We start from the raw sequence: 25,760 nt of genomic DNA, 5'->3' as shown, positions 1-25,760 counted from the left end.
AAATCTGCTGCCAGTCTGGAACAATGCGGCCCTTTGTGCAGGGCACCAAGCTGCAGGATCCCCCTCCCCAGGGAAGGGGTGTCGTGGTTTAACCTGAGCCAGCAATAAAACCACAATAGATGCTCATTGGCCTCCACCAAGCCTCAATGGGGGAGAGAATCAAAAGGGAAGGGAGAAACTTGGATTGAGATAAACACATTTTAATAAAATAACAAAATACTAATACACTACTTCTAAATATATATATAAAGTAGAAATTAAAAATAGTCAAAGCAATTCCTCATGAACACGCTGGGCAGCCAGTCCCAGGAAACAACCTGGTCCCAACAGCTGATCCCAAAGAGATAAGAAAGAGGGAAAAGGCAGAAAGGCTCAGAGGCCTCTGCAGAATGGCAAAAGGCCAAACTAAATGTCCCACACAGAACTCCCCCGGCTGCAGCCCAGAGCAAGCAAGAGAAAGACTGCCCAAAAGAGTGAGCAGAGCCACCCAGAAGGTCCCAACTCCTTAAATATGGAGCATGACGCCAATGGGATGGAATACTCTAATTGATCAGTCTGGATGTCAGTCAAGCTCCACCCCATCCATGCCTCCCTTCCTTGCTGCCTCACACGTGTGGTGGAGCGCTCAGAACATCCTTTGCTCTCAGACCAGAGCAATGAAAAACATTAGCTCTGTGCTGGGGTGTTATCTCTTGTTCTCAAACTAAGTCCAAATAATGAGCCTGCTAGCTATGAAAAATAAAGTTTTCTAAGCACATGAAGAAAATTAACCCATTTTCAGTCAAACCAGCACTCCCCAGCCCTGCCTATAGCTGGCTCTCCTCACTGGACCTCAGGGGCAAGGCTGCCTTCTTCGAGACCCTCCCTGACAAGGTCTTGAGCCCCCCCAGGCAGCAGCCACATGCATCCTGGACCCAAGCCCGAAAATCCTGGGAGACGTAGAAGTAGATGAAGGGATCGAAGCAGTTGTTGAAGGCACCGATGGCCAGAGCCAGGGCATACCTGATGTAGGTGGGGTTGTGGCACCCCGTGGGCTCCAGCATGTAGTGGATGAAGAGCAGGATGTTGCTTGGGGTGAAGCAGAGGATGAAGACCAGGAGGACCAGGGCCAGGACACTCAGTACCTGCCCATAGCGTCTCCTCTGGGGTAGTAGCTGCACCAGGATGCAGCTGTAGGAGGCAGTCACGAGGATGAAGGGCAAGACAAAGCCCAGCCCCACCAGGGAGAGGAAATAGTAGCTGAGGAACACGTGCTCATGCTTTCCCAGGACATCGTGGCATGTGGTGATATTCAGGCTCAAGATGTGACTTGTCTGAGGACGCAAAAGCAGCGGGCTCATGCCTAGGCCCACCACCAGCCAGATTACCACACAGACACCCGCTTTGACCCATGTCCAGCTGGAGCCCTTAGACGAGAATGGGTGCACCACACAGATGTAGCGCTCCAGACTGATGCAGGTGAGGAAGAAGATGGAGCTGTACATGTTCCCATAGAAGAAGGCCACCAAGGTACGACACAGGTAGTCCCCAAAGAGCCAATCATTGCCCAAGAGGTGGTAGGAGATCTTGAAAGGCAGCAGGAGCACAAAAAACAGGTCAGCACTGGCCAAATTGAGCAGGAAGAGGATGCTGGAACGTCTCCTGAAGTTGGTCACCAGGACCCAGCAGGCCAGAGCATTGGCTGGCAGCCCCACAACCAGCACCACGGAGTAGATGGCAGGGAGGAGGCGGGTGGTGAGGGTGCTGTTGAGAAAAGCTTCCATGGAGGCACCGGGGCACATAGCTTCTTCTTTGGGGTTGAGAGGGATCAAGACTCGCCCTTTGATACGCACTGCAGAGGACACAAGGCATCAGGCCTGGCCAAGAATCCCCTCCCGCTGCCCCTTCCCACTCAAGACCATGCAGGAGTTGCCATCCCCCTGTAGAGCCGCCAGCACATGCAGGAGCTGGCGTCTCCCTGCCCCATGGCAGGGGACAGCTTGACGCACAACATCCTGCCGCCCTTGTCGCATGGAGCCGTGCCACATCCTGCACTGTCTGTGCCGCTCACCCAGCGGTGTCATCACAGCGGTGCCAGCCCAGCTGTGTGTCCTGCCCGCAGCCCGGACAGGCTCTGCTCTCATGGCTCTGCTGACATCCCTTTTCCTACCAAGCCCAGCACAACAGGTCCCGACAATCCAGTGTAATCAGAAGGTCAGACAGGAAACCCGTGCCAGGACAGCATCGGGATGTGGTCACACAACGCAGGATGGGAGACGTTCTCCTGCCAGGGTTCCTTCCTCTTCCTCCAGGCCAACGTCACAGCCTCATGTCACAGCCTGGGCTGTGCGTGTCTCCCCATCCTCCTGCAGTCGGAGGGTTTTCATTGCGTGCTCAAAACCAAAGTGAAGAACAGGAAGGGCCCAAGACAGCAGACAAACAACTCCTGATCAAATCCCTTTTCTGACTTGTTCAAAAAACGCACTTGGGATTTGCTCCTCTGTGCATCACCCCTGTCTCCAAAAGCTCCATCCAAGTGGTCCCCAGGACAGCCAGCCCCGAGGAGCCTCAGTGACATCCAACATGTTTCCCTCAACCTCTGTCACATCTCCACATCAGGGGCAGGGGATATTCAGTTTAAGACAGCAGTAACCTGATTTTTGCTGCCAGAAAGTGAAGGGGTATCAGATATCAAGGTTTTCATGTAGGTTCACATAGGTTTTCAATGTGGACACTAAGGGAAAGCAGTAGAGCAGTGTCCTAGACTTTCACTGTGACACCCAGCTACCCCCTCTGAGTGTCATGGGACACAATGTCGGGGTGTCCCAGCAAGGCCTCCCTGCCCTGCCCCATCACCCCCCAGACCCACCAAGGCACTTACTTGGGGACAACACTGCCGAGCCAAGACAGGCACAGCTGAGCAGGAGGGTGACGCTGGCAGCAGCAGAGCGAAGTGAAGACACCGACCGGGACATCTCTGTGAAGCAGCCTCTGCCCAAGCTGGGTCCACACAAATGTCACACGCAGAGCTGGCCCTGTCACATGTCACCACGGCAGGACAAGCTCCAGCCCCCTCCCTGCCAGCAGCCTTCCTCTTTCTCTTCCTCGTCACGCTCGGGGACTGCCCACGTTCCTGTGGTCAGCATGGCCAGACAGGAGGTGGGGATCACAAGATGGCCAGGAGGTGCCACCATTGCTGAGCACCCAGGGACATCACGGAGGCCAAGGTGATTTCCAGTTGCTGGCATGCAATGTCATGGCTGTGAGGAGGAGGAAGCAGATGTAAAGCAGCCATCAAAATACAGTTGTGAATGGCAGCGGTGGAGCTGTATGAGCCCCAGACATGGGGCAGGAAGGGGACAGCTGGGTCCCAGCCCGGTGACATGTGTACCTGCAGGACCCCAGGGGCACAGGGCACACTGCCTGCCCAACCTTGCCAGGACCAGACATCCCTAGGAATTGAGCACCTTGGCTGGGCTGACAAGCCAATGTCATCCTGTAGATCTGGTCATCCTGCACTGTCCCAGCCTACTGTCCTCTTCCTGCCACCCAAGTGGGTGCTGGGTGGCCCCCAGGCCTTTTTCCTGGTCCCTCCTTGTGCAGAGGGGCCATGGGGGAAAATAACAGACCCAGTGACCCAGAACAGCTCAGCCTTGTACATCAACACACATCGGGGGAACCAGGAAGTGCAACCGACCCCAAAAATGTCACGGAGTAGGGGACAAAAGGGACAGCACAGAGAGCCACAAGCTCTGCGGGAACCACAGAGAGACAAAAAACAGGACAGAAGGAGAAGTGAGAGCTGAAGGGGATGGGAAGGAGGCAGAAGGACAAAGGGACAGATGGCTGGGGACATGAGTCTCAGTGCTCCCCACGTCCCCATCTCCACATGTCCCCATATCCCCACATCCCTGCCTTCCTGTGTCCCTCCTCACGTCTGAATCTCCCCATTTCCCTGTGTCTCCATTTCCCTGCCTCTCCATGTCACCATCTCCCTGACTGTCTGTGTCCCTGTCTCCCCATGTCTCTCTGTCCCCGTGTCCCCATCTTCTCATCTCCTCATGTCCCTATATCGCCATGTCCCAGTCCCCCTGTGTCCTTTTGTCCCTATGTCCTCATATCCCCATGTCCCTGCCTCCTCATGTCCCCATGTCCCCATATGCCTGTGTCCGTGTCCTCGTGATCTCATTTCCCCATCTCCCCGTGTCCCCACGTCTCCGCTTCCCCATGCTCGTGTCCCAGAGCTCACACGAGATGTGCGGCACCAACCACTAGGTGGCAAGGCGGACACGGGTGGGCGGGGCTTGCCTGGCGCGGTGGGCAGGGCTTGCCTGGGAAAGCGCGCGTGCCGAGGGGCGGTGCTTGCCGCGGGATGGGGCGGGGCCGCCAGGAGAGGGCGGGGCTGAGCGGAGGGCGGGGCCGGGCCAGGCCCGGTAGTTCCGGGCTCCGCACACGCGGGGCGGTGACGGGAGCCGGGACTGTCACCCCGGGACCGGGGCCAGTACAGAGATGCAGCCCCCGCCGCGCAAGGTGAGTGCGGGGCCGAGGGGCGGCACCGGGGCGAGTCCCGGCACCGGGATGGGCGAAAGGGACGGAGGGAGGGCGACCGGGTCCTCCATCGGCGCCGGCGGACCGCGGCCGGGTCCTGTGGCGAGGGTCGAGAGTCGCTCCCGGCGGACCCTCACCGGGGCTGGGGCAGCTGGGCGGTGGCCACCGGCACCTGCAGTGACACCGGGAGCGGTGGGTACCGGGGCCGGCGGGAGCGGCGGTCCCGGGCGCTGAGCGGTGCCGTCCCGCAGGTGAAGCTCACCCAGGAGCTGCGGGTCCAGCTCCTGGAGCAGCTCTCGGGCCTGCAGGGCAAGCAGCAGCGGGACGCCGAGCTGCTGGAGGACATCAGGTAGGGTCCCCACGCGTGTCCCCCCCACCCTGAGCTGAGGCCGGGCAGCTCATCCCGCGCGTGGGGCGGGCACGGCTCACCTTGAGACCGACGTGTTGAGGTCATGGGCTCCAGCACCCTCTGGGGTGGCCAGATAGAATCATGGTATCACAGAATCATTTTGGTTGGAAAAGCCCCTCAAGCTCAACGAGTCCAACCATAACCCACCCCCGGCACTGCCCCATGTCCTGAGAACCCTGAGAACTCTGTCTATTCAACCTTCCAGGAATGGTGACTCCAGCACTGCCCTGGGCAGCCTGTTCCAATGCCCCATAGCCCTTTCAGGGAAGAAATTGTTCCCTGGATCCAATCTGAACCTACCTAGATGGAGACATCACAGTGTGGGGTGGTAGCAGAGGGGTGATGGCAGGGGGGTGATGGCAGGGGTGGCCTGTCCCTGCACCACCTGCTCTCCCCACAGGTCCTACAGCAAGCAGAGGGCCACCATCGACAGAGAATACGGGCAGGTAAGGAGGTGCTACTGTTTTTCTGGGGACCAATGTCCCTGGAGGGCACAAGCACTGAGCCTTGTCTTTCCTCCATGGGGTGTTTCGGAGCAGGGCACGGCCCCACGCAGGCAGTGGGCAGTGGAAGGGATCATCTGAGCAAAGCTTGGCTGCTCGGTACCAGCCGCAGAGGCTACTGGCAGATGGACTCAGCATTTTCCCTGCCACTGGCCACATTAGGGCAGCCATTGGGCTGCTTTGCTGAGCACAGCATGACCCAAACCTTGCATGTTTTGGGGGCCCAGAGGGCAAACTGTGCGGGGGGAGGAAACCGCCTGGCTCTGCTGTCTGCTGGGTCATCGCAGAGCTCTGCTTTTAAATGTCAGAGCCTGGCTTTGCTCTGTGAGATGTCCCTGAAGTGTCCTTTGGGGACACTCTGCAGCAGCCTGGCATGTGCATCCCTGTTCCTGCCTTCCCCCCTCAGGCTGAGGTCACCATCCCCCAGGGTTGGCTTTCCTGGGGGCTCCTCTCTTCTGCATCTGCAGCCAATGTCCCTTGCTGGCATGCCCTGGGTCCCCAAAACTGCAGGGGTGGGGGGGCTGTCATCATGGTGGCTGCTCCCCAGAAAGGTGTTCTCGCATGGACTGGAGGTGGGGTCGGAGTGTGTCCCCTCTGCTCTGGGGACACCCATGAGGTGGGTGGCTGGTGTAGGGGTGCCCAGTTTCGGCCCTGGAGTGGGACAGTGGGGTGCTGAGGTCCCCAGTGCGTTGGGTGATGGTGGTGGTGGGTCTGTCTGCAGGCGCTGCAGAGGCTGGCGAGCCAGTTTGTGAAGAGAGACTGGCAGCGGGGCCGCGGGGAGGCCAGCGACACAAGGTGGGCTGCTGACAAGGATGGGGACAAGGGGCTGGGGTGGCTGTGCTTGTCTGTGTCCCTCCCAGCTGACTCAATATCAACCAGGATTCGTATGTCCTGAGGATGCAGCCCTGGGTGAGATGTCCCCAGGGGTGTGGTACCCAACTGGGGGGGGACCACAGGAGCTGAGGGTGATGCTGTCCTGCTGACATCCCCAAAAGCTGGCGGAGGAGCAGGAGATCGCCCTGCCCTGTTCTCACCACTGCGTCCGCAGGAGCGCGGTCGCTGTCTGGAAGGGCGTCATCGAGGGGACCGCGCACGCCGGGCAGGTCCGTGTCACTGCCTCAGAGACCTACCGCTCCCTCGCCGCTGAGGCCGCCCGCACCGCCCGTCTCTCCAAGGAGAGAATGCTCAAGAAGGTACTGGAGCGAGGACGTGTTCCCCCATGGCTGGGTGGTGGGGACACCAGTCCCCCGCCAGCTGACGCTCCCTGCAGGGCATCGAGCGGCTGCAGAAGGCACAGAGCGAGCTGCTGGAGACAGTGAAGGAGCTGGACAAGGCAAAGAAGCAGTTCACCCACCTCCAGCGGAGCAGTGAGGTGGCCAAGGACAAGGCAGCCGACGTGGAGGCTCGGTGAGCAGAGGGGACGGTGGCGGGGGGTGCCATGGCCACGGGGTGGTCTCATGTCACCCCCAACCTCCCCAGGCTCCGAAAGAGCGACCGGAGGATATTTCACACCAAGGCCAGCCTGCAAAAACTCAGCGCCAAGGTCAGCAGTGTTGGGGGCCAGCAGTGTCCCCAAGCACAGAGATTCAGGAGGACACGGGGTGCTGGCCCCCACACCATCACTAAGTCTCGCTCTCCTCGTCCCCACAGTTCTCAGCACGGCTGGCCGAACACTCGAGGCAGCTGGTGGGGGTGCAGAACGAGTACGGCTTCGCTCTGGCAGCCGCCACCGCTCACCTGGAGCATTACCGGCGGGTGGAGCTGCCCGCTGCCATGCAGGTAGGACCTGCCTGGACCCCCTTGTGTCCCCTGCACAGGGTCCCACAAGAAGCATCTCCCAGGTGCTGCTGTGAGGGGGAGCAGCAAGGAGGGTTCTGCCAGTGCGGGGACAGGGCTGGTGGCACTGCGGGGTCAGGGATGCCCCCGGGGGGCTATGGGCAGTGCCAGGGGGTGTTGTCTCCACCCGCTTTTCCCCAGGCGTTGGACGGTGACCTCTACGAGCGGCTGCGGGAGCACTTGACGGTGGCCAGCCGGACGGAGGTGGAGACCTGCCGGGCCACCCGGGACTGGTTCCAGGGCGTCGCGGAGGCATCCGTGCAGGTAACAACACCCATCCCCGGAGCAGCAGGGGACAGGAGGGGACAGGTGACCCCCCCGGCCCCATGCTGCTCCCGTGCTGCAGGTATGCCGGGAGCAGGACCTGCTGCTCTTCCTGCAGGAGCATCCCGCTTTCACCCTGGCGCCCCAGCAGCCCTTCCAGCTCACTGGGGTGGAAGAGGTAAGTGGGGGGGAACATGATGGTGGGGTTGGGGGGGATACATACAAGCAAGCCCTTCTCAGCCCCGCTGTCCTCACCCAGGTGTCCCTGCTGCTGCCGGGGGATGACGGGGCCAGCCTGGAGAAGGAGGCCCGACGCTGGGCCACGCGGGTGGCCCGGGACCGTAAAAACAAGGCGAACAGCGAGGAGGTGGGTGCTGTCCTTCCCCACGGAGCACGGGGATGCTCAAGGAGGAGTTGTCTCTGCGCCCCACCAGCTCCTGCCACCCCCTGACCCGTGGGTGCCCCGCAGGCGCTGCAGCGGCTGGAGAACAGGCGGCAGCAGGTCCCCGAGGCGGAGGCGGCCGCAGTGGAGCGGCGGATGGAGGAAACAAGGGAAAACATCCGGAAAGCAGAAGTGGGTCCCCTGGGCAGGGGCTCAGGGTGGCCTCAGGGTCTGTCACCCCCAGGGTGTGTGACACAGGGATGGGGAGAGGCGGCACTAGGGATGCAGCATTGGGGATGGGGCGCTGAAGATGCTTTGCTACCCTGGCCACCACTCTGGAGACCAGCAGTGACAGGGCTTGTTGTGCTGTCCCCCCACCCCACGGGTGTCCCCTTAGCCCATGACAACGCGTGTGTGATCCCAGGTCAGCCGGGTGAAGGCCGAGGCGCGGCTGGCGCTGCTGCGGGCAGCAGGGCTGGATGTGGACACGTGGCTGGCGGGGGCCATAGTGGGGGCAGGCGAGGAAGCACCCGCGGGGCTGGATCCAGCTGAGTTCGATGACTACGAGGACAGTGACGAGGCAGACGAGGACGACGAGCCTGGCCCTGCTGCCCGCACCTACCCCTACACCTGCCGGGTGATTTTTGGGTACCAGGTATGGCCATGGCTGCCTACCCTCCACCCTGCCGGCACCCCCAGCCCCCCTGCCACTTCATCCCCTGTCCCTGCAGGGCTGCCAGGTGGACGAGCTGTCCATCACCCAGGGCGAGGAGTTGGAGATCATCGAGGATGGTGATGCAGAGGAGTGGGTGAAGGTGAGAGTGGGCTGAGCTGTCACGAGCATGGGGAGACGCATTTCAAAGTTCACCAGGGTTGTCCCTGCCCTGAGGTCTGGGACAGTCATGGAATCACAGAATAGCTTGGGTTGAAGGGACTTTCAGTTTATCCAGTGCCACCCCTGCCATGAGCAGGGACATCTGCACCAGCTCAGGTTGCTCAGAGCCCCGTCCAGCCTGGCCTGGGATGTCTCCAGGGGTGGTTCATCCACCACCTCTTTGGCCAACCTGGGCCAGGCTCTCACCACCTTCAGGAGCAACAATTTCTTCCTCAAGTCACATGTTTTCTGCCCCTCCAGGCTCGGAACAAGGCAGGCCAGGTTGGCTATGTCCCCGAAAAGTACCTGCTGTCTCTGGGTGGTGAGACGGGGGCTGGGGCTGGCCCCCCAGGACCCTCTGCCCTGCACCGCCAGCTCTCCAGCATCATGGCCGCAGAGCTGGTGCTGGAGCCTGGAGGTGGGTGCCAGGATGTCAGATGTGTAGGGCTGGTGCCCAGGGGCTGCTGAGCCCCTGCTGCAGCAGCATGGGGGGTGCTGAGCCCCCACCCCATCCTCTCCACAGCCTGGCTGGTGCGAGCCCTGTATGACTACGAGGGGCAGAGCCCTGAGGAGCTGAGCTTCCCTGAGGGGGCTATCATCCGCGTGCTGCCCCGTGCCCCCGGCGAGGTGGACGATGGCTTCTGGACGGGCGACTTCGATGGCCGCGTTGGCGTCTTCCCCTCGCTGGTGGTGGAGGAGCTCACTGGGGGCCAGGGGACAGCCGGACAGGTCAGTGGCAGGAGGGTCATTGTGTACCCACCTTGTGCCATGGCTGCTGGTGGGAAGACTTCACCCTTCCCACTGTTCCCATCTCTCTTTGCTACATCTTTCCAGGAGCTGCCATCGCCTTCCCCACCGCCCTTCTCCCCTCCCGGCCTGGTGCCCGGGGCCAGCCTGGCCCCCAGCCCCTCTCCCGAAACGCCACTGGGAAGTGAGTGCATGGGGGGTGCAGGGAAAGGGGCTGGGGGGGGGTGTGTGGGGAGTGGGGCTGAGCAGCCAGACCCTTCTAGGTTGCAGGCAGGATGGCGCGGGCAGCGGGCAGAGCTCTCCAGACCTGGCAGCCAGCCGCCTCCGGCCGGTAAGCCCCATCACAGTGACACTGTGTCCCACTAAACCTGCCACAGGCTTCCTGTAACGGGGGCCAGTGGCACCCCTGTGCTTTTGGGGGGGGTCTGGAGTAGGGTGGGCAGCCTCAATGACTTGGCACATCATCTCCTCTCCTCTCTCCACAGCTCCGCGCACCCCCTCCACCCCCTGGCAGAGCCCCCGAGCCCGACCCCGAGCTGCACTTCAGCTGATGCTGTGGGTGCCCTATCACTCCCTGCTCCCCAAAATGCTTCATCTGAGCGAACCGTCACCCCCCCCCAGGCTGCTGTGCCCAGGCAAGGGCTGGCGCTGCCCTCACCCCGAGCTGGTCTCTGCGGGGGTCACATCTCACCCAGCACCACCACACAGCCCGGGGCCTCCTGGCAGCCCTGGTATGGGGGTGTTCAGTGCCATGGCTATGCCCCGTCTCCCCCAGATCTTGCCTCTGCCCCCCACACCTGGCACTGCCCACACAGCCCTGGGGGGCTCAGCCCCGGACCCTGCCTGTCCCTTGGGCGTCTCCCCGCAGGCAGGGGGGCTGTGCCCCAATAAAGCCAGTTGCCTCTGCTGAGGGGTTCAGCAGCTTTAATGGTTTGAGCTGGTCTATGTACAATGCGGTTACACCCCAAAGCTCGCCGGGGGCCCTGGGGCTGCCTGCTGGCTGGGCCGGGGTGCAATTTTGCCCCCCCAGGTCAGGTTCTGGCCCTCCCTGTGCTGGGGTGGGGCTGGGGGCTCCTCTTTCTGCCAGCATCTCCAGGGCCCTGTGGGGTTCCGTGCCGGTGCAGGATTTGTGCCTGCTCTACGTGGTGGGGGTGCCCAGGGGGGCTGCGCTCTGCAGTGAACGTGCCAGTGCGTGTGGGGGTGCTACCCCCTGCCCCAGGGGGGTCTTGAGCCGCTGCTTCTGTCACTGCCGCTGGCTGCAACCTCCTCTGGTGCATCATTCCCCCAGCGCTGGGGGCTGCACGGACCGGGTGGGCAGCAGGGACTGGGTGGTATATTGCTCCTGCCAGGCCCAAGGGTCCCCCCGGGGGGCTGTCCGGGGTGCGGTGGGTAGGAGTCGGGTACCTATTGCCAATGGGATGAGGTCTGGCGCCGAGTGCAGTTGTCCATAATGTCGGCGCATCGTTCCGGCCATGCCAAGCGCGTAGCTGCCCACCGGGGCTGGGGCCGGCTGCCCCGTGGTCCCCCCACGGCAGAGCCCCCAGCCCGGTGTGGGGGCTGGGGGCCACATGTCCACGCTTCAGCCGGGAGTGGAGAGGAGCTGGGGGGAGAGGGACAAGATGGGGCTTGTCCCCATAGCTCTGGCAGCCCCAGCCAGGATTTGGCTTGTCCCCATGGCATTCCAGGCAAGGATGGGAGTTGTTCCCATGGCCATGGCCAGGCTGTCCTGGCCCTGTGTCTGCCCAGAGTGGGCCCGGCTGCCCATGGGCATCGCTGCCTGTGTCTGGGCATATGGGCAAGAGCACCTGCCCATGCAGGACTTGGTGCATTGGGAGCTGACCCTCCTGGAGAAAGGGTTCACCCTCTCTCCATCACCAGGCTGTGACCCACCAGGACAGGGGCACTACCAGTGTGTCCCCCTCAAACACCTTGGCCATTGCCCCAGGGGCTGGGAACAAACACTCACGTCACACAGTTGCTCCTCGGTCCTGCATCACAGCGCTGGGCTCCTGTGGAATTATAGAATCACAGAATAATTTGTGTTGAAGGGACGTTCCCAGCTCCCCCAGTGCCACCCCTGCCATGAGCAGGGACATCTTCACCAGCTCAGGTTGCTCAGAGCCCCGTCCAGCCTGGCCTGGGATGTCTCCAGGGATGGTTCATCCACCACCTCTCTGGCCAACCTGGGCCAGGCTCTCACCACCCTTATTTCAAAAAATTCCTTCTTCAGGAAGAAACTACAGAGGAGGGATGTGGATGTCAGTGCTACCATAGGACTGAGATACTGGGGAGGGGGCCAGGTCTCTGCTGGCCACAGCAGTGACCCATGGGCCAGGGGACAGAATCCCCTGAGGCTCCAGGAGCTGAGTACAGCCCAAACGCCATCTCCTCTGTCCTTCACCATCACCTGTAGGACATATTAAGCAGCATCTAACAACCCTTGTGGTGGCCCCGGCTGGGACCTGGGAGATGAGGGAGTGGTCCAGTGGTGCCATGGCTTGGTGACAAATGTCCCACTGTTGTTCTCCAGGGACCCTGTGTCCTGGAGCACACCAAAGCAACACCCCAAAACCTGGTGCAGGGTCCAAGGCACAGAGGCCTGGTGGCACAGAGCCTGGTGGCACAGAGGAGAAGGATAAAGAGGTAAGAAGTCACATGTCCCTGGGCTTGCCCTGCCTGTAACTGTTGCCCCAGCGATCAGAGGGACCACAGCCATGTGAGGAAGGAGGACCTGTAGGCACCTCTTCAGGTTTCTAGAGGTCTTGTAGCCCATCAACTCTGTCCTGTGGGGCTGCCTTGAGCTGCCCTTCACAAACAGCTCAAACATTCCAGCCCAGCCACCAGAAAGCAAGAAGAGGGAAACAATAAGCACAGCAAGTTCCTGCTTGTTCCTCAGCCTATGTTTGGTGAGGAACCTTCCCCAGGCTCTGCCACAATGACCCAGTCCTGCCCTGTCCCACCTCCCTGCACAGGACTGGTGGAGCTCCAGCAGAGCAGCCCCAGGGCACACCTCTGGCTCTAGAACACACCTGGATTCTTACCCAGACTGTTTCCTTCCTTCTTCTTCCAAGGGCTTTGCCACGTGTGCCCTGGTGCTGGCTTTGTGGGGTGAGCCCAGTGCTCAATGCACATGTCCCCAGGGGGCTGACACGGCTCTTGGTGCCTTCCCCCAGCCCCCTGCCATGAAAATCATCTTTCCTCACCCGCAGAACCGCATGTGAGCAGGTGAGTGAACATGCTGGGTATCTGCTCCCACCACCAATGGCCTCATTAGCTGCCTGAAGGCAGTGTCAGGGGACAAATCCCCCAAACTGGGGGCCATTGACAACCAAGCAGGTGGTGTCCTCTCCACTGCTGCCCTGGAGCTCTCTGACACCTCCAGCAAAGTGGTCAGGTGGGAAGGTTGGGAGATACCGGGGTGTTGGGAGCCCCCCAGCTCTGGCCAGGTTGGGCCTTTCTACCCCCTGAGCACAGAGAGCACCAGCCCCTCCAGGGCAAGGAAGAACAACCAAGAAACAACCAGTTGGCATCACCATTTCCTGGACTTCGAGAAAGGCTCCTGGAGACATCTGGCCCTGCTTGCGTATTGTTGGACATAGCGAGCCCCGGCACTGCAGCGAAGCTATAGTTTGGGGAGATCAAGCCCTGTGCAGTGGCAGACCTCCTCCAGGTCAAGAAAAGGTGATCACAATGGTTGTCCCCAAAGAGCCCAACCACAAAGGAAAACTCATCCCTTGCCCAAGGGGCAGCTGGCAGCGGGTCTGCAGCATCTCTCATGCAAGTCAGTGACCTGCCTTTTCCCCGCAGTGCAGGTACCAGCAGGGTGGGAGCTGTCATGGTGACTCTGCATGCTCCAGACATGGAGATGGATGGGTAAATGCAACCAAAAAAAGGTAAGCAGAAACAGGGTTGTCAAGACAGGACAGGTCCCAATCTCAGTCAGCCTGACACAAGTTTGGTGCTCCTGTCCCCACTGCACAGCAATGCCACCACGCTTGAGCTGGTTAATCTCACTGGCAGCAGGACGTGGGGTGCTGTGCCACAAGCCCTCCAGCCCAGGGAACCACATGGGGACAAGAAAAATGAGGGACCTACCTGCTGCCCCATGTCCTCTGTTCCGGGCTGTTTCCTGCTGCCATCATCCCTCCCCAACTCATCAGCCTTTTCGTGCAGGCTCAGGCTCCCATGAATATCCGACACTTCATCTGCCGACCCCAGTCCCATCTCCTCCAGGTAGATGCTGGCTCCTTCCTGCACCAGCTCTCCTGGGATGCTGGGACTTGACCCTCCCAGCACTCGATGGCTCAGGAGCTTCCTCTGGCGGCTGGTGCTCCCGGGAGCATCCTGCAGCGACCCCGCCGTGCCGGAGCCCTTGCCCGCCCGTTGGCTGTTGCGAGTGCTGGAGCTGGCTGGTGTGTTTGGGGCTGGGGTGGTGGAGCGGCTCTGTTCCCCACCCTTGCTGCTCTGGGCGCCTTTCTGGACGGCTCCGTTCTGCAGGCCACCCATGGGGACAGTCCCGTTGCGAGCCCGCTCCCGCTGGAGCCGGTCACTGCTGGGCTCCAGCTCCTCCGTGCTGGGCTCCCGGCTGCCATCAGGCAGGGGACCATCCTGCTGCTCGTGGAAAGTGGGTTTCTTCCCGATATGTGTAACACGAAACCTGCAATGGGGACAAAATGGATCAAAATCCCTTCCCTCCTCTCTCCCAGCTGTATTTTCATCTCGCCTGCACCTCCAGCTTTGGATCTACACTGTGATGATCTCCAGCCTTTCAGACCCATTCAACACCACTGAACCCCCACTCTAGCCTTGTCCCACTCTGATCTGGACCCATTTTCCCCTTCATTTTTATGGCAAAAAAAAATAGAGAAGGTAGAAAAGGTAAATCCATATGTTGGCCAGTACAGACCCTGCCAGCCTGGCCTCTCTACAGCAAGATATGTTGCAACTCTTGAAAATACTCTGAGATACAACCTGGCTGAGCTTGTATAGGAACTCAGGTGTCAATTCAAGCAAAAGCAAACTGGCAGAGCCTGAGGAGGAAGGGACGTCCATGCAGAGTCGCATGGATGTTGCATCCAGTGACCAACCACCACCAGGACAAGGAGAGCCAGCATTTATGGCAAGCAGTACACTCTGAGTGAAAGCAGGGACAGGGTTTCAGCAGGGTGAGCTTTATTTGGGTATAGGGATGAAAAGGCAGGAGGAGCTGTTTGGCTAAAATCTGCCAGAGCACGCTGTGCGCCACCCCCTGGAGCAGTGGATGGTACCAAGGTTGTTCACCAAGGTTCCACCATGTACCAGGTAACAGTTCAGAGCTCCAGGATAGGGAGGAGAACAGATGCAGAAGTCGGTCTGACACCCTCAAAGGATGCATTACAATCAGAGGTGACACAATATTGCAACTGGGGAGAAGAGAGAAGTTAGGGATCTACCATAACTTTTTGTTGATTGGTGAGGGGTAATGCATAGGCAAACCTACAAGTCTGACTTGCAAGTGAGCTGTTTGTGACTAACACTGTGGTTCCTCTTCATCAGCAATGCAAGCCACTGCTGGATCAGCAGATGGGAAATCTCTTCCATGGTGAGCTGGTGTCCACCAGTCAAAGAACGATGGTCCCACCACAGAGACCTCATGCAGCCCATGACTCACCCAGCAGCTGCTCTCACTGCGCTTGAATCACACAGAAAGAAGCTGCAAACAGCCCTGGCTCTGCTGGTGCTCAGCTGCCAGTCAGCATCAGGGCAAAATATAATTTAAGCAGCAAAGTTCAAGCTGGGGATGAGAGAAGAACAAGGCTGTGTCAGTGCAGCCATTCTGAAGGAAGATGGTGAGGAGAATGGTCCAAGAGATAAGAACAGATGCCAGGTGAGGTGCTAGAGATGAAGGAGACTACCACCAGACTGAGGACCACTGTCTGTGAACAGTACAGGCCCCTCAGCATTGCGGCTGGAAGTGATGCTCATGATTGTGAGGATCAAGAAGAGAAATCCTCCAGACAAGGTACCCACAGGACTGCTTGGGTCAGGCCAAGCCGCAGCAAATGTGACCTTTCAGGTTTATCCAGATATTTGGAGACAAGGCACCAGTTCTGCAATTTGGGAAGGCCAAAGAATGTTCCAGTCCCAAGAGGGACAGGGAGAAGGCATGAGTGGCAGGACCATTTCTCGGTTGAGCAATGTCCGCCTGGAAGAGCTGGGAATAAATTCAAAGGAGCAAACAGGGTTCAGACTGATGGGGGCACAAGAGGTGACATAACCAGCCTCTGGATGATGGGGGGAAAGGCAGGAGAACATTCGCTGTCTGCCGAGGCAGCATCGCTGGGGCGTTTGGTTCAGTAGGACGTGTCATGCTGTGGCTGATCGGGCAAAGGATGGAGGATCAGACATGAAGATTTGGTGGACGAGCTCTGCCACTGACAACAACCAGTTTAGGAGAACTCTATGATAAATGGTAAGTCATTCAATAATATAAAAGTACAGATCTACACTAATCTTAGTCCTTTAGCGTTGAGCCTGTGCCCACCAGCTGCAGATCAGACCCAGTCAATGAGCTGTAGATAAAAGGGAAGGCAGCTGGAGTCTCAACTACCACATTGTCCTGGTTTTGTTAAAAACCAAGTTTCTCTTTTAGTGAATTTGCCTGTCAGGTAAAGCTTCATATTAGCTGCATTTTCCTGGAGAACCAGATACATGTTTTGGTAGACATAGCAATGGAATGCAAACTTATTGATAAGCACAGATGGACATCTCGTGAGAGGGGCAACAAGAAACTGGTGACCAAGAAACTGACCAACTGTGTGTAACATTCCATTCACGTGAATACTTCATATAAAAGTGGGAGATCACGAGGATCTCGTCCCCTTTCCCTTCTGCTTATGGCAACATTAGGAGAGGACCTTGCGAGTCGTCCCTGCAAACTGAGGCCTAGTGAGAGACTGAATCCAGCTCCGGTTGGCTGCAGAGTCCAGTCCAGGACTTTGGTTGGTGGCTCTGCAGTTGCTGAGACCTTCAAGATTGGTTTTGTATATTTTGTATTATTTTCTCTATTCTTATTAGTAGCATTAGTAAAACATTGTTAATTTTTCCAACTCTCTTCTCTCTGTCCTTCTTTCCCTCCCGATCGCCTGTGCTGAGTGGGAAGGGAGGAGAGGAAGGGGCCAAAGGGGGAAGTGAGGGGGAGAGAAGGTTAACAATACATCTGCCAGGGTTTTATTGTCACCCCGCAACCTAAACCTCAACACACATCCAAGACAAAAGCAATAGCAAAAAAAGGAGAGGAACAAGACCTAAAGATTGCAACTCAAGAGGTGAATCACTCATGGATCAAGGTACTTTGTGAATCAGGATGTTCATAGTAAATAAAACAGTGCAAGGGCAGTCCCAGAAAAGTCGTCCAGGATCTGAAAGAGCAAAGGGGCTAGCTTGGAAATGAGAATCAGAATTTGGAGGTAGTTTTGTACCTCCAGGGCACATAGAACCCTCAGTGGTTGGACCTTATACCAAGGAGATTCAGGAAGTGGAAAGTTTTAAAATACAACCTTGGAGAAACGCAATTACTGTCCCGTGGAGAAGGCCAATGTGATACGGGATATCAACAAAGATAAAGAGAGAAAAAGAAGATTTGAAGGAAGGTGCCTCTAGGAAAGAAGAACACCTTCTCCAAAACCCAGACATGAGAGGAGACTGAGAAGAGCATGGATGAAGGACACAGAGGAGTGGATGGAGCTGGGCACCAGCCAGGGAATGAGATTAGTTGCAACTCCACAACAGTGAAGAGATCTGGCTTACTAAATACCACCATTTTAACCAAGGACAGCTGATGGCAATGGGCAAGCTGTCAGTCTCCAGAAGGTGTGATCTTAGCTGGAGTTCAGCATGGGGAGGCCTGGTGTGTCTGTCCCCTTCACCAGCTCCCCATAAAGCCTCCAGTTCACCTCCATACAGAGACTTCTCACTGTGATGGAGGAAAAACCCCACGCCCTGGTGCCTGCTCTGGCTCAACATCACCTTGAAAGGACTGTCTCTCTGGACGACAACCTGCAGCTTCATCAAAGCTTAGGCCCTGAATGAAGACCCGCTGCAGGATCAGGACACAGCAGAGCTTTGTGTCTCAGCAGGATGGCCATCCAGGGAGCAGCAGTTCCTTCTCACTCTGCCCTGGTCACCTCTGCAGTAGGGAGCTGAGCCCTGGAAGACCTTACTAAACCTTTCTGCTGAGGAACGAGGCAACCTGGGCAAGACTGCAGATTGTACCGAAGGCTACTGACCACACAGAGACCACAGGCAGCTCGGGAAGTCCCTTGAGGTGAGACCGAGGTGAGTCTGGAGTAGTATTTGTGGGAAGTATCAGGTACACTCCCTTCTATTCCTGCTGTGTCATCTAATTACAGTCATCACTGGAGGCAGTGACCTGGAGGAGCACAGCCACTCTTATATTCTGATGGTGGTGGCTGGTAACTTGCTCCTGGGACTCACTGTCACCTCCTACCCCTCCTAATGAAATCCCTAAAACCTGGGGTCACTGGCCCTGTCGGGCACCAAGAGCTTGCACACATCTGGAAGAGCAGCTTGTGAGAGGACGTGGATTTGGGGCTCTGCCCAGCACTGAGTCGGCAGGACAACCTGGGCTTGAGTCCACCTTCTCAGAGAAGCAGGGAAGCCACCATGGCCTGCCATGTACCACAGGTATTTCCAGGTGCAAGAAGCACTTGGGTCCTTGGGACTCCCAGCTGCAGAGCTACTACTGGGGCATCTAAATGGGGAAGAGCAAGAGTGTGCCTGGCGTGAGGCAAGTGGGGAAGGGGAAAGGAGGAGGGGAGGTGAGAAGAGTCTCCATGATGCTCCATCAGAGCAGAAGAGCAGTGTCTGGCAAGGCTCAGTGAAGTACCTGCCCACTGAGAAGACAGTGGTCTCTCCAGGATGCATCCTGCCTTTGCCTTCCTTGGACCGTCCTTGCCGATGCAGTGGGTGCCTCTTCCTCTTGCTGCAGTGGATGCAGGGGGCCTGCGTGGAGCCCAGATGCACCGTATGGTGATGGGGTGGGCCCCCGTCCTGGCTGTTCCGGTGAGGACAGAGGCTGCAATAGAAGAAGGACATGACTGATTGTGTTACCTGGAGACTTCCCAGCCTTGGTGCAGCCTCACTGCAGCAAGCCCTGAGAAGCAACAGCTCTGGAGGGGACCTCCTGTGAGGACAGAAATAAGGAAGATCTATTTCATTCCCCATGACAGTGCCATGAAACACTCATCACAACCCCTGGAAGAAGCAGGATTTCTTGTTGGAAAGATGCTTTGTAATGAGCTGAAAAGGGGCTGGATGCAACATCTCTAGATCAAGGTGATAACCAAAGGTGGCTTCTCCCTTACCTTGCAGAAGCCACAAGCTGGTATAAGTTTCCCTTACCTGGGCACTGGCAGTGGGATGTCCCCTTCATTGTCCCCCAGCATCTCCTTGAGGGCCTCCGCGTTTGCTGAAGAGAGAGGAAAAAGGGAATGTGTCAGCCAAAAGTCAGCACGTCTCCAGGTCAGCCATAGGAAATGCTCACCTTCGTTTTGGATGATACATCTCACAATCTTCTCCACAGTGTCCTCGTTCAGCTCCTCCTCTTCATCTGAAAAGAGAAAATGTGGCTCTGAGGGCTGAGATTCAGAGCCTCAATTCCTTCCGAGGAGCAGCCACGTCAACAGAGGCTGGAGAAGCCTCATGTCCCACGTCACACTGGGAAGCCCCTGGGGAACACGAGGTCCCTTACTCTGGAAATGGCTAAACCAGCAGCCATGTGTGGAGGGAGGCGGGGATGGTGTAGCTCCTTCAGAACTGAGGAGCATCACCAAAAACGAGTCAGAAGCAGGTTCAAAACAAGTCGAAAGAGGAGGCTCCTCGTGGGGACAGTCCAGCCCTGGAGCTCCTGGCGGCAGGATGCTGCAGGTGCTAAAAGTCTCCAAGGGTAAACGGGACAAGTTCACAGGAAAGAAACCTGCTGGAGCCTGCTAAACATGGAGAAACCACCTCTGATGGAGAAAGCCCTTGAGCTACGTGCTGTTAGAAGCTTCAAAGAGTATGCTGCGGAAACTTGGCTCAGTGACTGCTCCATTGTGTTGTTCATCCCCAGCATCCACCACAACCTGCTCTGGCCACTGTTGAAGGCAGGAGGCTTGGCTGGCTAGACCTTCAGCCCAGTCTGCAGTGTTCCACGTTCCTGTGAGCAGGTCAGAGCTGTGGACTGGCAGGCAGCTGCCTCAAAGACCATGGTCAAGGGCTGCCACCATGGTCCTGGAAGTCCATGGAGGTGCTTCCCTGGGCTGAGGCATCTCCAGCAGACAAGGTCAATCCTGGAAAGTTCAGACACTGTCTCCATGGTACATGCAGCCAAGTCATTAAAGCCAGAGGAGCACATCTAAGGACACCTGGAAGCTCCTGCTGCATCCATGGGTGAGCTGGAGGAGTCATGTTTCCCTCCCATGCACGAGAAGTGGCCACAGAAGCTGCTGCTGCTCCTCCCGAGCACTGCCGGTGGCACAGGGGACCCAGAGGAGTTATGCAGCACCATTTGGCCATTTTCAGCTAAGGAGGCAGATGGAGGAACACATCCTCTCCATTTCAGCAGAGACTCATGAAACCATGAAACAACAGAGCTTGCTTGGATCAGGCTCTAACTTGCACCGATGCTTGATGTTGCCATGACTTCCCAACCCAACTACCCAAGAGCAACTTAGGGCGGCCTGAAGTGATGGAAAAAACCCTAAAAGTCACCTTCTAGCGTGGAGCACTGGTCCTAAGGAAACACCCCTTTTCCTCTGGCCTGCCTGAATACAACAGGGACTAGAAGAAGACATGACCGATAGCAAACACTATGCTGGCCCCATGCTGGACCTCCTAATGCCAAAGGGGCAGAGGGACAACCTGCGTCCTGGCTGGGGCATGCTTTCCTTGCAGGGGCTGTAATTCAGGCACTGGGAATTTGGCCAGTCCTGGCCTTTGGAATTTCCTTTTGGTGACAATGCCACTTTGGGAAGGGCCAGAGGCTGGTTACCACCTCCCTGGCACCACCAGCCTTGGACAGCCTGCAGAGCCAGCACATCAGAGGCCTCTCCAGGCCACACATCCCCATGGAACATCACGCTTTTCTCATCCCCTTTTCCCAACCCAGCAGCACATAACAGGTAAACCCTCCCAGCCCCAGCCCAGAAGAGCACGTAAAGAGCATCCATCCACCCCAGGCGAAAGGCAGCGCCCAAGCCCCCGCTGAGCCCCCGTCGCCCCAGCACTCACTGGCCTGGAGCTCCGCCAGCACGTCTTTGTTATCTGGGTCGAGCTCGTCCCGGAAGGTCCGGCACCGGTAACCCTTCTTCTTCAGGACATGGCAGATCAGGAAACCCACCAGCCCCATGATGAAGAAGACGAGGACGAGGAGGAAGACCATAGACAGGCTGTGCTGGGGGTCTGAGTCCCCATCGTCCGTGCTGTTCTGGTCTGACATGCGGATCTAGGAGAAGGGGGAAGGTGGCTCAGGGACCTCAGTGCTCACCCCCCCACCAGGCTCCCCATGCCCATCTTCCTTATCCTCCTCTTCCTCCTGCCCTCCTTGAGCAAGAACCAGCCCCCAGCTCGGGGTGGGCTGCTAAGGGTTCATCTCTTGCCCCACAGGGTCCAACGTGGGGGGTTTCCCATGGAGGAGAAGGCAGACTGGAGGTGGCTCAGCGCAGTCTCCCAAGGACACTGCTGCCCCGCACGCACCCGGCAAGAGGCATCCCAAGGGCAGCAGTGGCGGTAGCAGCATCCCCTCAGGCCTGCCCAGCCCCAGGCTGAGCTGCTCCCATGTCCCTTGCAGGTGGCTTCCCAAGGGCACTGGTCCCCCGGCCTTCCCCGGGCTCTGCGGCTGGCGGCATCACCCCTCTCGCCCTTGTGGGAGGATGAGCATCCTTCCTCTCCGCACCACGCAGACCCGCTCCCCCTCGCATCCCTTGCTACTCACAGCCGAGGGCCTCCGCCGGCAAAGGCAGAGAAGGCAAAAGCGCAGGCAGGGCAGGCAGGGAGCCGCGGCAGCCCGGCTGGCAGAGGGCCGAGCCGGCCGGCAGCTCCCGCATCGTCCGCCCGCAGAACCGAGCTCACTCCCTCCGCCCTGGCTCCCCTGGGCTTTCCCGGTTTCCTCTCCCGGAGGCTCGGAGCTCAGCTGCCACTTGCCGGCTCCGCTTCCTGGCACAGGCAGCGTCCGCCCCCGGCTGTCCCCTGTCCCCGCTGCTGCGGCGGTACCTGGGCCTGCGGTGCTCCGCAGCGCTCTTCTCTTCACCTTCACCTGCCTCCTAGCAACCCCGCATCCCTGCGGCTGGGGACCGCGGCGAGCATCCTCCGGCCCGCCGGCTCCCTCCTGCCTTCCTTCCTCTGGAAGGAGCCAAGCTGGTTGCGGCTGCCGCGGCAGCCTGCCGCCGTCTGCCAGCGAGAGAGAGCACCCGCCTGTCCCGACCCCGGAAAATATCTCTCCGAAGTGGTTTTGGCGGATGAAGGTGCGGAGAGAAGCCGAGGGACACGGCAGCAGCTGCAGCGGGGAGCAGACGGGAGTGCTGCTCAGGGAAGCCGGTGCTGCCGAGCTGCTGACCGCCCCGGGGCGAATAACCTCTCCCACACGTAAGCCAGCCCCGATTTCCCCCGCACCCTCCTTTCCAAAACACTGAGCAGTTTTTACAGCACTGAGTTGTGATGGGCAGACAGAAGGGTGGAAGTGGGGCTCAGCAAGACCAGGACTGGTCCCACACTGGCATGTGTGGGGGGAGAGGGGTACAGACACCCACGCCACGATCACAGCACCAAGAAGATGGTATAAAAGGAGCCTCAAGGGACCCCACTATACAACACCCTTCCCCAAGCCAACTGTCTCTCCCTCCTTCCTAAAAAAGGGCTGGCTGAGCCATTTGAAGTCTCCAGCTGTGGTGGTCCCATGACGTCCTTTTCCATCTCCACCACATTATCCTCACTCTGGGAGGCTTCACCCAACTCCCCTTAGCTACTGCAAATTAGGTTTGTTCCTCTCCATCCTTGGGCCATCAGTTCTCCATCCAGACCCTGAGAGGCACAGACAACCCTTGAAATCCCTCCCACCCCACCTCTCCTGAACTAAGTGTCTATCTAAATACACATTAATTTGTGGTAATTATCCCACCACGCTCCATGTTGCCATGTGGCAACCTGAGACTCCTCCAGGCTTTCAACTATATGATGATGAGAGCTGCCGTCCCTCCCCACAACTGACCAAGAGTCAGCCTTCAGGAACCCAGGAGCCTCCTGCATCACCATGACATTGGGATGTCACCACATCAAAGGTGCCACCCATCTGTCTATCGTCCTGGCTGGGAGACAGGCCCTAAGGTGGACCAACTATGGCAAGAAAAGCCCACGGGCAGCAAGACTGACTGCCCCTGCCATGCTTTGCTAAGGCTGCAGGAGGGGAGAGGTCTCCTGGTGCTGGACTAACAAGCTGCGACATCATGCAAGTCTCTGTTGATCAAGACTTTAAAGGTAGTTTATTCCTTGCCCTGTTTCGTTGAAACAGGGGACCTTGCGGGTCTCGGTTTCAGAGCCCCAGAGGGATGCAGTCATGGTGAGCTCATTTCCATTTTCCTCGTGCCCACGCACGTTGCCCTGCACAATAAATCGCTCTTTCTCCCCCCAGGCATTTCCACCCACCCGATGCATTGCTGCGCCCTATCCCTGCGCCAGGCGAAATGAGCCCAGGTCTCTTGGCCCTCCCGGCTCCAAGGGAAAATTCCCATTTTCCCCACAGCCCCCGGTGCTGAGGCGTTTCCACAGCCCCAGGGGCTGCAGGACAGGGAGAGGGAGGATAGTGCAGCCACCCACCTGGAGACAAATTCTGGTCCTGTGTGGGGTGTACAGAGACAAGGAGGAGGCTCAGCTACGGTCATGCTGCTCCCACCCTGCTCCACAGCTGAGTTATTCCAGCTGATCACATTTCTCCTCCCAGTGCTCCTCCTGGGCATCACAAAGCCCTGGTCTCCATCCTGCTTCCACCACCCCAGCCTCAGCATCCCCTGGGGCTGCTCGATCCTCATCCGGCTGTGGGACCCCACAAACACTTTGATGGCCGGACCGTAAGCCTTGTCCCACGCAACACCTCTTGGGTGACTCAAAGAAGACACCATGGCTCCTCTCTGTCCTGAGACCAGCCAGGTCACCCACTCTGGGCTCTGTGACAGGTGCAGGCGTGAATCCTGGAGGGACCTTTGATGCTACAGTCCCTCTCATGACATTGCCTGAAGCCCTTAAATCTTAAGCCATCAGGTCAAGAGGTGGCTGGAGAGAGAGGGAATGGAGTGACTGAGCAGAGGGTGGAGGGACAGCACCGTCACCCATCGCCTCGTCCTGCAGCCAGCTCTGGTCCCAGCGTATCGCCACATTACCTCTCGTCCGCTCTCTTCCGCCTCCTCCGCAGCCGTTACAAGAGACGTCACCTCACGGACAATGCAACCATGCCCACTCGGGGGACTGGCTGCCCCGGCCCCACTGGGTGTCCACGTGGCAGCTAAACAGGCCAGATTGCCCAGCTGTGGCAATCCCATGCGCAGGCTGCTCCCGGGGGTCTCTGCTATGATGCTCGGCCCAAAAACTGCCATCATCTCTGCAAAAATGCTACATCTGGTTATTTCAAACATCTCCCTGGGTCTGAAGCCCTTACTGAAGTTTTTCATCCATCCCCAGCAAGCTAATGGCCTTTAAACCACAGCAGGTTTTTGCTCTCTGAGCACAAAGAGCATCTAAAAATATCCCTGGCTGACACGTTCTCTGCACCGCTCCAAGGCTCATGAAGATGTCCAGAGCAGCAACCGGCTTCCGGAGGGCGAGCTGAGACGGGAAAGCGATCCCCGCTGGAGGCAGGGACGTGTTCTCTCCTCCTCGCCCCTTTTCCCCAGCCAGGCAGCTCAGCCGTGACGCTCGGGTGGCCCCGGACGGACGTTATCTGGTGGCAGCACCTTGCGGAGCAACGACCAGGTGATCGTCATGCGAGCACGCAGACCCTGCCGAGACGTCAGCGCGCACCACACGTTTGCTGCTACACCCTTGTTGTTCAGCACGTTTAAAACTTGTTTATTTAAGATGGTGGGTGGGGGGGTTCAGTGCCCATTGGGCTGGGCATCTGAGTGTCCCTGACCTGTGTGGTCAGAGCCAGAGGGTCCCAGCGTTCCCCGCAGCACCCTTGCTCTGTGCTGGGGAGCTGCATCCTAAGGGGAAACGTGCACGAGGAGCAGCGCAGAGGGAGCAGCATCCCTGCAGTGAGTGGCAGAGTCAGCCAGAAGCATCATTTCATAATCCCACGATTTAATTGCACCTTGACACTGGTTCTCTCACCAGCACAGCACCCAAAACCCCATGCCACCCCACCAGCCCCATCCCACGCACCCTGAGCCATGCAGGCACAAAGCTCCCATTGCTGCACACCAAGGGGTTTCCCTCCCACACATTTGTTACCCAACATGAAAATCCCATTGCTGAGAAGCCGGTGTTGATCTGCTGCGGTGTCCATCCTCAGCCAGCTCTTGGTGTGTCCCTCGGCGGTCCTTGCACTTTGCCTGCTCCTCTTTGGGACCCCGTTTTCTGGCAGGTTTGGGCAGCCTGGCTCTCACGCAGCATCCTTCCCCCTCCACCTCCTGCCTGTGGGACACGGTCAGGCAGGAGAGCGGCAGAACCAGGACCTTGCCAAGCGCCGATTTTGGCTAATTTGTTTTCCAAGCCTTTGAGCAAGACTAGCAGCTCTTTTCGTCCCTTCTTCTCTCCAGTCCACAGGGAAAAGCTCTGTTTTGCTGGTGTCACCCGCGGTGCGGCCCCGTCCCGCACTGGCTCCAGGCGAGGTTCGGGCTTTTTCTCCCGTTCCCCATGGCTGCTTCTTTGCACATGACAATTTTCCACCTGACTTTTGTTTTCCACTTTCCTGGCGGTGTCTCCTTGTCCCGCTCCCTGCCAGCCCCAGTTGGGTTATTTTCCAAGGCTGCCGCGGTCGGGAGGACCCACGCCATGGCGGGGTGGGACCTGGGACGGGTGCTTGACCAGGTGACAGCCGGTGGCGATGGTCCCCGTTCCTCACAGCTTGGGGGTGCTTCTGGGAAGGAGACGAGTCTCATCAAGGCCACCTTAACCCCGCTGGCCTGTCCCTGTACACTTAGAGGTTGGGATGCAGCAACTAGGGAGAGGCTGGGGGAGGCTGGAGGTGAC

At 58.4% G+C, this 25,760-nt stretch overlaps 3 protein-coding genes across 4 annotated transcripts; 1 reads left to right on the top strand and 2 right to left on the bottom strand.

The window, feature by feature from the left end:
* Positions 1 to 806: 806 nt before the first annotated feature.
* LOC308045863 (proteinase-activated receptor 2-like) lies at positions 807 to 2,954 on the bottom strand (the record flags this gene model as incomplete). The annotated part of the gene is made up of 2 exons (XM_080353371.1): positions 807 to 1,831; positions 2,861 to 2,954. 2 exons carry the CDS (start codon positions 2,952 to 2,954, stop codon positions 807 to 809), a joined length of 1,119 nt encoding a protein of 372 aa, XP_080209497.1.
* Positions 2,955 to 4,425: 1,471 nt separating this feature from the next.
* Positions 4,426 to 10,367, top strand: FCHSD1 (FCH and double SH3 domains 1). 2 transcript variants are annotated; one of them, XM_080353292.1, is made up of 19 exons: positions 4,426 to 4,509; positions 4,779 to 4,876; positions 5,337 to 5,382; positions 6,161 to 6,234; positions 6,488 to 6,632; positions 6,710 to 6,846; positions 6,919 to 6,982; positions 7,090 to 7,218; positions 7,417 to 7,539; positions 7,622 to 7,717; positions 7,799 to 7,906; positions 8,009 to 8,113; positions 8,346 to 8,576; positions 8,653 to 8,736; positions 9,057 to 9,213; positions 9,319 to 9,524; positions 9,630 to 9,726; positions 9,806 to 9,873; positions 10,028 to 10,367. In XM_080353292.1, the coding sequence occupies exons 1-19, from the start codon at positions 4,489 to 4,491 to the stop codon at positions 10,091 to 10,093; spliced, it is 2,055 nt and encodes a 684-aa protein (XP_080209418.1). In that variant the 5' UTR covers positions 4,426 to 4,488; the 3' UTR covers positions 10,094 to 10,367. The 2 variants fall into 2 exon arrangements, with proteins under 2 accessions (XP_080209418.1, XP_080209417.1); XM_080353291.1 differs by having other exon boundaries at positions 7,622 to 7,906.
* A 150-nt stretch (positions 10,368 to 10,517) lies between these two features.
* Positions 10,518 to 24,440, bottom strand: RELL2 (RELT like 2). Its single transcript, XM_080353253.1, has 8 exons — positions 23,954 to 24,440; positions 20,814 to 21,027; positions 19,087 to 19,152; positions 18,945 to 19,011; positions 18,430 to 18,618; positions 13,638 to 14,199; positions 11,509 to 11,551; positions 10,518 to 11,142 (listed from the first exon to the last, which is right to left on the bottom strand). The coding sequence occupies exons 1-7, from the start codon at positions 24,239 to 24,241 to the stop codon at positions 11,510 to 11,512; spliced, it is 1,428 nt and encodes a 475-aa protein (XP_080209379.1). The 5' UTR covers positions 24,242 to 24,440; the 3' UTR covers positions 10,518 to 11,142; position 11,509.
* Between the last annotated feature and the right edge of the window lie 1,320 nt (positions 24,441 to 25,760).

The sequence above is a fragment of the Nesoenas mayeri genome (assembly GCF_963082525.1).
Source record: "Nesoenas mayeri genome assembly, chromosome: 14".
Classification (NCBI taxonomy): domain Eukaryota; kingdom Metazoa; phylum Chordata; class Aves; order Columbiformes; family Columbidae; genus Nesoenas; species Nesoenas mayeri.
Note: the sequence above shows the minus strand (reverse complement) of the source record. Positions and strands in the feature narration are given on the sequence as shown.